Consider the following 13,095-nt stretch of genomic DNA (forward strand, 5'->3'; position numbering starts at 1 on the left):
AGTGAATTACCAATGTAATAATCGCTAAAAATTTAAAGTGTTGGATAATTTGGTGTCTTAAATTAAAAAATTAAAAAATTAGTTAGATTAGTCCATTAGAAAAATTTTAGAATAAGTTGAACTGTTCAAGAGACTAATATGATTAATGATTTTTTAATATGGATTTTTTAATTTATTAATTTCATGGATGGAATTATCAATACATGCAATTTCAAATTAAAAAGTAATTCACTCTTTATTTTTATTTAAGGTATATTAGGTGAATGTTTTTTTTGTCCTCCTCCTCGAGTGCCAACTTAATACTAAAAAATATATAAAATAGTTATAAAATATTATTAATATCACTATTATTAATAATCATTTTTCTCTATTTTTTTTATATAAAAAAAATTGAATGTTTTTTAGAGAGAGTTGACTCTAATTAAAAATGAAATGAAGAAATGAAGAATTTATATTTCAACGTAATAAGAAGGACTTTATATTTCAATGTATTCATGATTTATTATTTATCTTCTTGTCATATCAGTCATTAATTTATTCATTGACTTTTCAAACTTACATCAAACAATTGATTTTTCTCATCCAAGATTAAAAATTTATTCTCTATTAGTTAGTTAAATATTAAAATATAATAAAAATGATTAAATATTTTTTTTCGTATAAGTTAATTTTATATTGACAATTAATATCAATCATTTATTTTATCATCTCATTATATCATCGTATTTTCTATCATAAAATAACTATTAAATTAATGATTTATATAATTATTAATATAAAATTATTTACACTAATAATACATGGTTATTAAACTCTTTAAATATATCTTACCATTCAATTCCACACATTAAACGTCATTGTAGTGTAACAAAAAAAAAGTCATTCTAATTCTAGCTATAAGAAATTCAACTAGTTGTTCTTTATTTATTGTTTCTTAAGTCTTCGTTCAAAAAATTAAAAATATAAACAAATAATTCAAATAACTACCTCAATTGTCTTTTCTACACGAGGTGTATCCCGGAGTGAGTAAATTTGATGTGAAGATGGATGAGTAAATTTTGACTATTAGTGTTTAATTCGTAATCATCAAAATTATAATCATACCGTTGTATAATAACTCTTATTTAATTGAATTTTTTTTTTATTCTCACAAGTTTATCGAAAATAATTCAATTTTAGATATTATCGTATATTAAATATGAATACCTCTTATAACTGTATTTAAATTATATTTTGTCTCATAAGATTAGCTCATTCCACTGAACTCATTCCAATTATATTTAATTGAAATTTCTTAATGTAATCAATATTTGTTATATTGTATTGTTGTGTAATGTTATATTGTTGTGTAATCAATTTCTTAGTGTAATGTTATATTGTTGTGTATAGCTCTTATCTATTTAACAAATCCTTGTCATACTATTTGCTTTATCTTACTTTGTTTAGGTTCCAACTGCAAGTTACAACATATATTATGCTCTCTTTAGTTGTTTTGACATCTCTTTAGTTCCTTCATAATTTGAAGAAACACCCAATTTTAAAACCAACATATCAAACCAGAAGCTACCATTGAATAAAGTTTCATTTGTGTGATATCTCTTTTAAACGAATCCGAATTCCCTACACACAAAAAAATTATATATTTACGCATTATTAATTGATCTCCATGTTACATCTTAACTAAATAATTTTTAAATAATATTCACGATTCACGATTGATTTGAGATTGGACAGTCAAAATCAACAAATACATTTATTGCATGAAATTCAAATCCATTCCAGCACTCAAACATACATTGATAAAAATCAAAGAGCACTTAGAAGCTTAAACAATACTTATGTTCTACAACTAACACATCCAGTCCACCAACACATGAAAGTGCAATAGTCCTTAAATCTAAAACATAAAAGATTGGCTTCTTTCTACAACATTTCATACAACTTTTCAATCACAAATGACTTTCATGACTATGCTCTCTTTCTGAAAAACCTCTGAGTTGGTTTTTTTCGAGGTTTTTGCGAATCACATTTGCTCGCTTTTTCATCTCGCTCGACTTTCTTCAATTCAATATCAGCATCCTCAATAACTTCTTTCTTCTCACTCGGGTTAACTTCAATTATTTTAACAACATTATCTTCCAAAAGTTGCTTGGTATTGCCCGAGTCGCCAATTTCACATGCATTACCTTCTTCTGACTTCTTTTTCTTCTTTGACAACTTTGTAGCTGCCTTTGGTTTCATAGTTTCAACTAGTGCTTCACCTTTTGAAGTAGTAGGTACTTCAGATGTCTTTTGCATTTTTCTTTGTGAAGATCTAGTTTTCGCTATAGCTGCATTCGGTTTCGGTGTTTCAATTTTTGCTTCCTCTTTTGGCTCGTTGTCCGGAGTTGTAGGTACTTCAGATATCTTTTGCCTTTTTCTCTGTGAAGATCTAGTTTTCGCTATAGCTGCCTTTGGTTTCAGTGATTCAATTTTTGCTTCCTCTTTTGGCTCGTTGTCCGGAGTTGTAGGTACTTCAGATATCTTTTGCCTTTTTCTCTGTGAAGATCTAGTTTTCGCTATAGCTGCCTTTGGTTTCAGAGTTTCAATTTTTGCTTCCTCTTTTGGCTTGGAGTCCGAAGTTGTAGGTACTTCAGATATCTTTTGCATTTTTCTCTGTGAAGATCTAGTTTTCGCTATAGCTGCCTTTGGTTTCAGTGATTCAATTTTTGCTTCCTCTTTTGGCTCGTTGTCCGGAGTTGTAGGTACTTCAGATATCTTTTGCCTTTTTCTCTGTGAAGATCTAGTTTTCGCTATAGCTGCCTTTGGTTTCAGTGATTCAATTTTTGCTTCCTCTTTTGGCTGGGAGTCCGGAGTTGTAGGTACTTCAGACATCTTTTCCATTTTTCTCTGTGAAGATCTAGTTTTCGCTATAGCTGCCTTTGGTTTCAGTGATTCAATTTTTGCTTCCTCTTTTGGCTCAGAGTCTGGAGTTGTAGGTACTTCAGATATCTTTTGCATTTTCTTCTGAGAAGACCTAGTTTTCCTTATAGTTGTCTCTAGTTTCAGTGTTTCAACTTTTGCTTCCTCTTTGGACTCGGAGTCAGGAGTGGTAGGTAGTTTAGATTTCTTTTGCACGTTTTTCTGAAAAGATTTAGTTCTTCTTTTCGGATTTACCCTCTTCAGTTTGGAATCTTTGTTGATGCTACTTTCTGGCATACTTTCTTTAGAACTCTCGGATTCCTTAGTTTCACATACAATGGCCTGTTTTTGCCTTTTGGTCTTCTTTGATTCTGATTGGCGATTACCGGAGCCCTTAGATTCTTTTGTTGCTTTGGATTTATGCACATTTTCTTCCTCCACCAATGTATCATTTTCTTCTTCTTCATCTGATTTTGGAAATGCTCTAACAATATAAATCTGCAGTTATATCATTGACAGGATCATTATTTTTTGCTATATAAAGCCTGAAACATGCTTTGAGAAATCCAATGACAGAGAACCAACGAAATGGTGTTCACGTAGATTGATTAGAAATGTTTATTATATTCTCAAATCAGAAATCAATATTTTATGTATGTGTTGGACTAATCAGTCCAACCTGCAAATATATTAGTTTTATATTTGCATTCTTGTAAAATTATTTAGTTGTTTTTAACATAGGAAAATTTTTTGGTCCTAGATGTTTTGTTTTTATTGGGGAGTCTAGGGAGCAACACGAGGCTAAAGACCAAGCCACCAAGAGATTTTGACATCACACCTCCACCAAAAACCTTAAGACATTGAGTATATGAGTCACCTCTCTTGTCTATCATTCATTTAACCCATTCTTTAGCTGATGTGTGACTAACCAATCACTTGAATTCCAACAATTCTCTTTCAAGTGAGACTCTCACATCACTATACCGGTACTGCAATTACCAACCAATTGAACACGCCACCCAACACCATCGCCAGGAAGACGATATAAGAAAGCATTATACTCGGACCTTAGGCCCACTACCCCACCAAGCTGGACCAGGGTTTTAATACCACTTAGAGGGGAATCTGAGGAGCACCGAGAGCGATAAAGGGCTAAAGACCTAGATCACCAAGAGACCTTGATGCTATTTTTCCATCCAAGACCTTAAGGTATTAAGTATATAAGTCACCTCTCTTATATACGTTGAATGTAGCTCATTCTTAGTCAATGTTAAACTAACGACTCACTCAAATTCCAACCATTTTAATCCTTGTAATATTTTTTTTTGTTCGAATTAGTCAGTATATAGTTCACATCTTATACGAACTAAAATTAACTTGGACAAATATTACACAAGGATTAGAATAATTGTTAAAGTTAAACCATCAACAATGATTTGAATTTGTTGAGGTATTGTTTTTTACTATAATCAGATTTAATTTGGTAGGATCACAGTCCTATTTAGATTATTCTTCTCGTGTACATAAATACTTGTACAATCCTTGCTACTTGTAAGAGAGAAATATTCTTATTCAAGTAAGCTTAAATGGTTTGCGTCATGCATGGTTTTTGAATTATGATAGGACATTGAATCGATGTTGGATCCACCTAGCATATAAAGGCTTTTGTTTCAAATGGATGTCATGATCATGGCAAGCATATAGATAATATGAATCATTTCGATGTAGAGAAGTTGTGCTGCAGTTCTTAAAGGCTTAAATGTGTCGTAGATATTCTTAGAGTTTGGATGTAGCTCAACCCTAAAAGCTAACTGCAAAAGCAAGCTCACAGGATGAGCACTTCCCCCACTTATAACAACTATTTTGGCCATATCATTAGTCATTCTAGGATCCCCAACACACTCTCAGGACCAAACATTTGGAGCATGAAGCTTGCAAGTTTGTACATGGCCTGATAATTGGTAGCTCAACAACAAATCAAGCATATACTCTAATACCATAGAATTTAAGAAGGTCTAACTCAACCCCAAAAGCTAGCTCATGGTGTAAAGGTTTCCCCTCATTAATAACCATTATTTTGGCTAATCACTATTCACAGGTCATTCTGGGATCTCCAACTAGCTCTGATACTATATTAAATATTAGATTTGGACCTCAAAAGCTATCTCAAGAGGTAAGGATTGCCTAAGCCTTGGTCATATCTCTAGTTAATGTGAGATCTTAATAGTCAAAAGATATATTCATAAAACCTTTCAAATTTGAAGATTTTACAATATTGCAACAACAACAAAAACCTTGAACTCAAGAAGAATCTTAAAATCAAAAGTGAGTGTTACAAATAATTTAAGAATTATGTAAGTCTAAGTTCACTAGTGGTAGTCCATTTGAAAGTATTCCTCTTTCTCTCCAAACTCAAATTTATGCTCACCTTGATTTTCCCAAAAAAATCATGGACAACAACAAAAGTCAATAAGTTAATTATTTTGATCAGCTAACATTTTAATCAAGGTGGTTTTAGTTATTGTTCAATCTATGATGATTAGGCAAATATAACAACCTTACAAGTTAAAAGAGAGTTGCATGAGAACTGAAAGCACAAATTACCTTAAATCTTGCTGGTTCAACCAATTCAAAAACAAGTGCATCACCATCATCCAACTTATGATGCAATGCAAATCCTCTCCAGCCACCACTGAGCCCACTTCTATTGCCAATGTAAACAGCATCAGTTTCCGAGCCATCTTCATCCTCTAAAACCATGTTATACACCGTTTTTGGAAGATGTTCCTCACAAAATCTACTAGGAAGACCCTGGCAGAATAAAGACAATAAGACAATGTATTAGCAAGTACATCATGTGTAGATTCAGTGTTATCGATGGCGGCACCATGGCAGGCATCTCTTCACAAATTGGATTCGGAGGTTGTCAAAAACTCCACCACGCCATGGCGCCATTAAGAATGGACATGGATAAGAATGTGTAGGCCATATAGAAAGATATTCTGAACTGAAACCTACCAACCAAAAACAGCTATAAACATGAGACCGGACCATTGATTTGACAAATGATGGATTCGAAGACTGCAAATTGTTTTGGAGTTTCTCTGCAGCCTCCAAAGCACGTATTCTTTCTTCTCTTGTAGCTTCTTTGATTTCTTCTAGTGGCCTTGCAATGTAACTAAGAGTCCCATAACCATGTTATTAATTTTATTTTTAAAGTAAAAATTAGAGTGCAAAAACATCACGTGACATAAATGAAATCTCAACTAGGTTGGCACCTCATAACCATGTTATTAATATTTTAATTAGCAATATAGATAAACCACCGAGTAATTAATTAACCACCTTTCCCATGATGATGAACTCGACCTTGACCTCTTCCGTATATATGAACTCCTATGTGGAAGGTCCATGCTAAACTGTAACAAAATGAAATATATACATGGTCAAGTAGACATCTCTGCTAGACTAGAATGTCGGAAATGAATGGTGAATATTCAAAGACAATAATCAGTTATTTTTTGAAGACAAGAAGAATCACACAACACTAGGGTTCCAAACTTGAGTTCTTAATTGTAAAACTTTTTCTTAGGGAAGAAACAAATTCAAACACGGATTCCTAATCGAGGTATAGATTAGATATTCTTGGTATAAGAAAAGCTTTAGATTTTCCATTATCCAACCCAAGTTAATTCATTACTGTATGTTGAGTCACACACTTTCGTTCAACTCATTGCATTATGGTAGTTTGAACTTTGCAAGACAAAATCGCTTACCTCTTCACGGTACGAAGAAACTGAGTTTCTTGCACGAGAAGATCGCCTAGGTTCCACTACACCGTTAGTCTTTGAATTTGGTTTGAGAAAACGACTCTGCACAGAGAAAGATGAAAACTTAAACAAAACCAAATAATGGTACTTGACCGAGCATAAAACCAAATAAAAAAGCAAGTTTACCGGGGACTTCTTTGCAGGACTTTTGATTTTAGTCAACTTTTTTGAAATCTTTGAAATCCCTAAATCCTAGAGAACAAAAAGTGAAAGCATGTAAAATAAACAATCATCAAAACATATCAGAATATAAACCCCTAAAACTGTGTTAGTGGTGAAGGACACAGTTAGTTTGCATAAATCTATAGGTACAAACCTCATTGTCTTGATTATTTTTAATATTCATGACAGAAAAGTTAAGCATTTCAATCAAGGTTTAAAAAAAAAGTTTGCAGCAGCAATTCAGACCACAACATCAAGGTTTTTGATGTCTCTACGACTAAAACTGCAATTGAGGCTGTATCAGCCGCATTTGACAGCTATTTTTTGCAATATCAAGAATCGCAATGCAATGACAATTTAAAACCTTGATTTTTCAAGCAACATGAAAGTTTTAAGTATTGTACACATGCATGTACTGTCCTCTCTGGAATGAAATATAAGTAAAAAGATATTTGAAAAGTCAATATATCTTGCTAAAATTCAGACATGCATCAATTTTTCAAATACTCGTTGCTTAAATTTCATTCCATAGGGAGTACATGTATATAGACCACTCACAAAGTTTTAAGTCATCATTAAGGCAAACAATGGTGATCAAGATTACCTCAAACCTCTTCTTGTTTTCTTCAAGTCTTAGTTTTCTAGCCTCCTCATAGTTATTGCAACCCTTTGCCATCTTCTTCTGCTTATGCATAGAATACATTAAATTTCAACTACTTTCTGATTTGACCTTTAAGTTCACTATATATTCATACTTGAAGAAACACACAACGGTTCAACACACGCAAAAATTATAACTATTCATAAAAATGGCAAAACCCCACTAACTATTTTCCAATAGAAACTTAAAAAGTTAAATGCTTTTTCATAGCAGAGAGTCTTAAAAGACGAAAAATGAATGCTTTTTAGCTTTTCCATTTTTTTAGTAAAAAAAAAAAAAAAAAAAAAAAGGTTTTTTATTTTTTTCTTTTAAAAAATAGAGTAACCATAGTAAGAGTTTCGAATAATAATAACTTGATTGATTGAGAAATGGTGAATGATTTTTGATGAAAGTTAATTAATGAATTAATTAATTAAAGTGGAAGAGATCGAGCTGAAAAGATTTAATTTAAGAAAAGAAGAAAAAAGGGTTACAATAAATATGATAATTACCTATAATAAAGGAAGAGGAAGAAGAAGAAGAAAAGAAGTCGCGATGGTGTTTGTTGGTAGACACTGAAGAACCTAAAATGTTTCGAAGGGGGCAATTTTATTTTCAAATGTTTTCCTACCGTTCGATTCTATTCTATCACTAAAACCCTATTAAAAAATAGAGTAACCATAGTAAGAGTTTCGAATAATAATAACTTGATTGATTGAGAAATGGTGAATGATTTTTGATGAAAGTTAATTAATGAATTAATTAATTAAAGTGGAAGAGATCGAGCTGAAAAGATTTAATTTAAGAAAAGAAGAAAAAAGGGTTACAATAAATATGATAATTACCTATAATAAAGGAAGAGGAAGAAGAAGAAGAAAAGAAGTCGCGATGGTGTTTGTTGGTAGACACTGAAGAACCTAAAATGTTTCGAAGGGGGCAATTTTATTTTCAAATGTTTTCCTACCGTTCGATTCTATTCTATCACTAAAACCCTAAAAGGTAGTAAATTTATTTATTTTTTCTATTTAGATCTTCTAAAACAAATTTTTAAAAAAAAAAAAGCTAATTCCTAAAAATATCCTTTCACTCTTTATTTTTCAAAATTAATTTTCATATTAATTTTTTATTTTTTACTCTGCGTTTCTTCTATTACTATAGTTTTGTAGATATATTTTTATAACATGGGAAATAAATTAAACATTTTCTTTTTCAGAAATGAAAATGATCTCTACTCTAAAATTGAATCTGAATTAATTAAAATTGTTATGATATATATGCATCCATCGTAATTGGTCAATAGTGTTATGTGGTGCTGTAACATTTAAATGTAGAATAAAAAGTGATTTGATAGACTAACATAATAATACTTCATATAGGATTCTTCTTTTTTTTTTTTAACAAACTATACATGAAGGCTAAGGTAGATAAATTCACACTTGTGATACATACAATTGAAACTCAAATCAATATTGTTACTTAAGGCTGAGTATCTGGTAGTTTACTAAGAACCGAGTGTTCTGGTTTGTGCTCACATTCAAAGTCTAGATGAACAAATGCTCTCTCAACTTCTGGAAGTTTCTCAAGCTTTATTTGTAGACTTTCTCCAATCATATGTGCTTCTTTTAAAGGCAAATCCTCTGGCAGTTCAATGTCAACCTGTTTTCTCGATTGAACCAAAATTAGCATTCAAAATTTTAAGAGAAACTGATTTAACTATGTTGAAATATTCTTAAAAAAAAAACTAATTTATCAGAGTCTATTTAAGATCTGGTGAGTCGTGAGCGGCCACTTAAGTCATGTTTTAGATGTTTAATTATGGACATGAGGGTTAAAAGTCCTATATTATATGAGATATGGACTCACTTGACAAGTTGATTTTATTGGATTGAATTAGATCCAACCCAAATTTTGAGATATAGATATTGAGAATTAAATTCATTAGAAGATTGTTTTTTTCAAAATATATGATACAATGTCACGTCGCTGCTCAAACTTGAACTTTGATGCTCTAGCACTGTTTCTTAAGAGTGACGTGTTTTTACATCGTCAATAAATCATATAAAGTTAAATCATTAAAAATATTTGACTTTAATTATAATTACTTTAAAAATCACACAAATGGATGGTTGTGAATCTTGCGATGCATAGAGAGTATAAAACTTTTTAGTTTAAGGAAATTAAACTCTCTATAATTAGTTGTTCTAGAAATTAATTTTGGATGCATACCTCCACAAAGTATAGAACTCCAAATGAGTAAGCGCGAACAGTATCAATGCGCTTAATTTGAGAATGCATTATAACAAGATATGTCAACTTCTGCAGAACTTCAGAAGGTGCAGATTGTCCTACTAGTGAAACTGCATGAGAAAGTATCTAGAATCAACATATATAACACCACATTGTTTACATATAATGCTTTTTATTTTATTTTTTCACCTTCTTTCATATTTTTTTTAATCCTTACAAATATATTGTTTTCTTGTGTTGTTTATTTTAGTCTCTAAAATATTTTAGTAATACGTAGAACATTTGATTTTAGTCATTCCAATATGAACTACATAAAGACTAAAATTGATATTACGCATATATTACATGAATCAATTCTAAAGTATACAAATTTGGCATTAACTAAAACAAGACAACAAAGTCCAAAAATAAAAAAATAGTATATTTAAGAGGACTAAATAAAAACAATTTTTGAAAGGACTGAAAGCAAAAAAATCTGTTTAATTGTAACGAGTAAAAGTATATTTTAATCTAAAAGAATTTTACCTGCATTTTTCATAACACTACCAGACCAATTTAAAATAGTGTAAATTGCAAGTAAAATAGCACCAACAGGATCAATCCACCAGTAAAATTTATCACCAAGAAGAGCTGCAACTAATCCAACCACATTTGTCACAACATCAAAGTGGTGATCCTGCAAATAATAATTAGTATATTTGTGAGTGATGGAAGCACAAATTATTTTGAATCAATTTATACAAAGATTAGGCCATCATACATCTACATAGGCAAGCACAATCTTGTTTCCTGAGTTTTTACAGTAAAGCCATAGTGCAAGCTTAACCACTGTTGCAAATATCATAATAGAATATAACCAAACTAGTTGTTCATAAGACATCTTCTCAGAAGGATTGTTTTCTATTAGCTGTTCTACAGCAGTCATTAGTACCTGAAAGCCTGTAGTAAAATGGTTAAGATTTATAAGCTAGTTGATAGCCGATAGAGGATAAGCTGACAAATGGAATTTGAAATGTTTGATAAAATTAGTGGTTGGACTAAACTCAAAAGCTATTTGAAATGACTCACTTAAGAGATAATCTAAGATAACAAGTTTGTGATAACTGCAAAAAACCATTATGAGCAATTTTAAAATTAGTACTTACAACAAGATTCAGAGAACATTTACATGTATGTTCAAATTTCCATATAAGGTTCAAGTACTAACAAATCAATCTTTAAAAAAGTTCAAGTACTCAGATTTTAGTATGATAAAATGTTGAATAGTGTCACCTCTAGGACACAAATTTCCAAACTGAATTTTCAAATTTACAAAAATGATAAAATGTTGCATAACTAGTTCACTGTTGTTATCTCTATTTGACACGGTCAAAGGGAGAAGATAAAATAAAGTATTAATCAAAACATTATTTAAATGATACATCTTTTTGTTACATGCACTTCCAAGGCATAATGACATTAAATAAAAAAAATTGAACAATTTGAATGAAAGTAATAGATGAAGTAATTTTGACACACCAAGTGTTGCCATGACAGCTGCAAAGATAATAATTCCCACTGGTTGCATTCTCAACTTTCCAATAGGGTATTTGTACTTATTTATGTTCTTCATTGAAAGGTGAGTGAACCAAAGTATGCCACCAGCCATGAAATCAAGTAAAGAATCCAATGTTGAAGCAGCAATAGCCATAGATCCAGTCCTAATTGTCACATAAATCTAGAATATGTATATGCATATTGTTAACTACAAAAGTTATGGAAGCTTATGCTGAAATATATTCAAATTAAAGTAATCGATTATTGACAGAATTGCATGCATGTTTGGATTCACTTCTTGGAGAGGCAAAAGAAGTTTGGAAGACTTAATATTGATTTTAGTATGTTTGAAGGTTTTGGATTTTGTCACTATAACTGATTCTAACTTATAGTTAGGACTTACAACTTTTGTCTCCAAATGTTATTTTTACATTAACATTTATTATTCAATTCACTTTCATGTGAATGAATCCGAACATATCGATTTACCTTAAACTCATTTTTAATGACTAAAATGTTTGTTTTTCTCAAAAGAAAAAAAAAAAACTATAAAATCAATTTGTGCAACTGTAGAATGAAACACACATACTTCATATGAAATTTCACTAGCTTTGAGATGAATCAATCTGAAGTTGGTTACTTCCATACTTCAAACATGCTTCTACCTAGTCAGAAAAACTCCTTGAGAAATAAATATAAACATGTAATGGAATATCACCTTTAAGGCCAACAAAGCTGCATTTGCATAGTTAGAAATCTTCATTGCTCGTTCATGTTGAGCCTGTTTTTCTATGTCGTCTACATCGATGGGGTTCGAGGTTACTATCGAGTCAACTTCCTCAAATGATTTAAGAGTAGCAAATTGTCTTTCATAGTATTCTTTCTCCCCTATAAATGTTGAGACATGTTACCTCAAATAGTTTTAGAATTATATATTAATGCAAACTTTATGACCACAACATATAAATAAATCTAGTAAAATATTATGTTTAATACATGGTTAAAAGAATGAGCTATACAACTTCAACAAAAAAAGAGAGTGTGACCTTTGCTTAAGGGGGTGGATGTGGAGATATGAGGATCAAAGTCAAAGGAAGAGTCAGTCTGGAGGATCAAAGAATGGACCTTATCAGGCAACTTTGATAAGAAAGTTGTTGTAAGCGAATTAAAAGAGTTCAGATCGTGGTTATTATTCCCCAATAATGGCCTCAATCTTGAATTTCCCTCCATTGATCACTGCTATAGTATGGCCTCAACTAATATTTGGTTCTTTATTATTTTTACTCAATTTAGTTCTTTATTAACAAAAAGATAAACTGCAAATTTATAGAAGTCGTATGAGAGTTTCCAAACATTATAAAAAAAAAAGGTTATATTTAATAAACACGGATATACAGATAATCAAATATCTTTACTTTCTTTCATATATATGAATTAATCGTTGAGCTATATTTTTCTGAAAATTTGTTGGTAAACAAATATTATTGTTGTATTTTTTTATATAAAATCTGATAACTAACTAGACACAAATAAGATATATTTTAAAAAAGAAATGTTTTATTCTTTTTTTTTAGTAAACTAAGATACTATTCTAAAACAAACAAGCATGGTAATTGCCGCATTGCATGCAGCACTGCTATCAGAATTAAAAATAACAATAATTGTTGGAGCAAGTTATAAGAAACCTTAATTGGCATACAAATTTATTACAATGACAATGGAACAATTATTTGAAAACTAGTTTGTTCTATCAGATTGAACCTCTATTCAAATTTATTT

At 30.8% G+C, this 13,095-nt stretch overlaps 2 protein-coding genes across 3 annotated transcripts; both read right to left on the reverse strand.

Annotated features, from left to right (window-relative positions):
• Positions 1 to 1,726: 1,726 nt before the first annotated feature.
• LOC101498339 (uncharacterized) lies at positions 1,727 to 8,185 on the reverse strand. 2 transcript variants are annotated; one of them, XM_004490677.4, is made up of 8 exons: positions 8,046 to 8,185; positions 7,498 to 7,575; positions 6,858 to 6,923; positions 6,678 to 6,773; positions 6,247 to 6,320; positions 5,920 to 6,079; positions 5,506 to 5,712; positions 1,727 to 3,399 (listed from the first exon to the last, which is right to left on the reverse strand). In XM_004490677.4, exons 2-8 carry the CDS (start codon positions 7,567 to 7,569, stop codon positions 1,969 to 1,971), a joined length of 2,106 nt encoding a protein of 701 aa, XP_004490734.1. In that variant the 5' UTR covers positions 7,570 to 7,575; positions 8,046 to 8,185; the 3' UTR covers positions 1,727 to 1,968. The 2 variants fall into 2 exon arrangements, with proteins under 2 accessions (XP_004490734.1, XP_073221277.1); XM_073365176.1 differs by lacking the exon at positions 6,858 to 6,923.
• A 676-nt stretch (positions 8,186 to 8,861) lies between these two features.
• On the reverse strand, positions 8,862 to 12,670 carry LOC101498895 (metal tolerance protein 4-like). Its single transcript, XM_004490679.4, has 7 exons — positions 12,363 to 12,670; positions 12,035 to 12,204; positions 11,299 to 11,497; positions 10,541 to 10,719; positions 10,306 to 10,456; positions 9,760 to 9,890; positions 8,862 to 9,189 (listed from the first exon to the last, which is right to left on the reverse strand). The coding sequence occupies exons 1-7, from the start codon at positions 12,544 to 12,546 to the stop codon at positions 9,010 to 9,012; spliced, it is 1,194 nt and encodes a 397-aa protein (XP_004490736.1). The 5' UTR covers positions 12,547 to 12,670; the 3' UTR covers positions 8,862 to 9,009.
• Between the last annotated feature and the right edge of the window lie 425 nt (positions 12,671 to 13,095).

The sequence above is a fragment of the Cicer arietinum genome, chromosome 2 (assembly GCF_000331145.2).
Source record: "Cicer arietinum cultivar CDC Frontier isolate Library 1 chromosome 2, Cicar.CDCFrontier_v2.0, whole genome shotgun sequence".
NCBI classification, from domain to species: Eukaryota; Viridiplantae; Streptophyta; class Magnoliopsida; order Fabales; family Fabaceae; genus Cicer; species Cicer arietinum.

Coding starts and splice junctions, on each gene's coding strand:
- LOC101498339 (XM_004490677.4), bottom strand. CDS start 7,569: ATGGCAAAGGGTTGCAATAACTATGAGGAGGCTAGAAAACTAAGACTT. Junction 6,774..6,857: donor GTCCTGCAAAGAAGTCCCCG/GTAAACTTGCTT, acceptor TTCTCTGTGCAG/AGTCGTTTTCTCAAACCAAA. Junction 5,713..5,919: donor TTTATAGCTGTTTTTGGTTG/GTAGGTTTCAGT, acceptor TTATTCTGCCAG/GGTCTTCCTAGTAGATTTTG.
- LOC101498895 (XM_004490679.4), bottom strand. CDS start 12,546: ATGGAGGGAAATTCAAGATTGAGGCCATTATTGGGGAATAATAACCAC. Junction 11,498..12,034: donor CAGCTTTGTTGGCCTTAAAG/GTGATATTCCAT, acceptor TACATATTCTAG/ATTTATGTGACAATTAGGAC. Junction 9,190..9,759: donor GAGTTCTATACTTTGTGGAG/GTATGCATCCAA, acceptor TCGAGAAAACAG/GTTGACATTGAACTGCCAGA.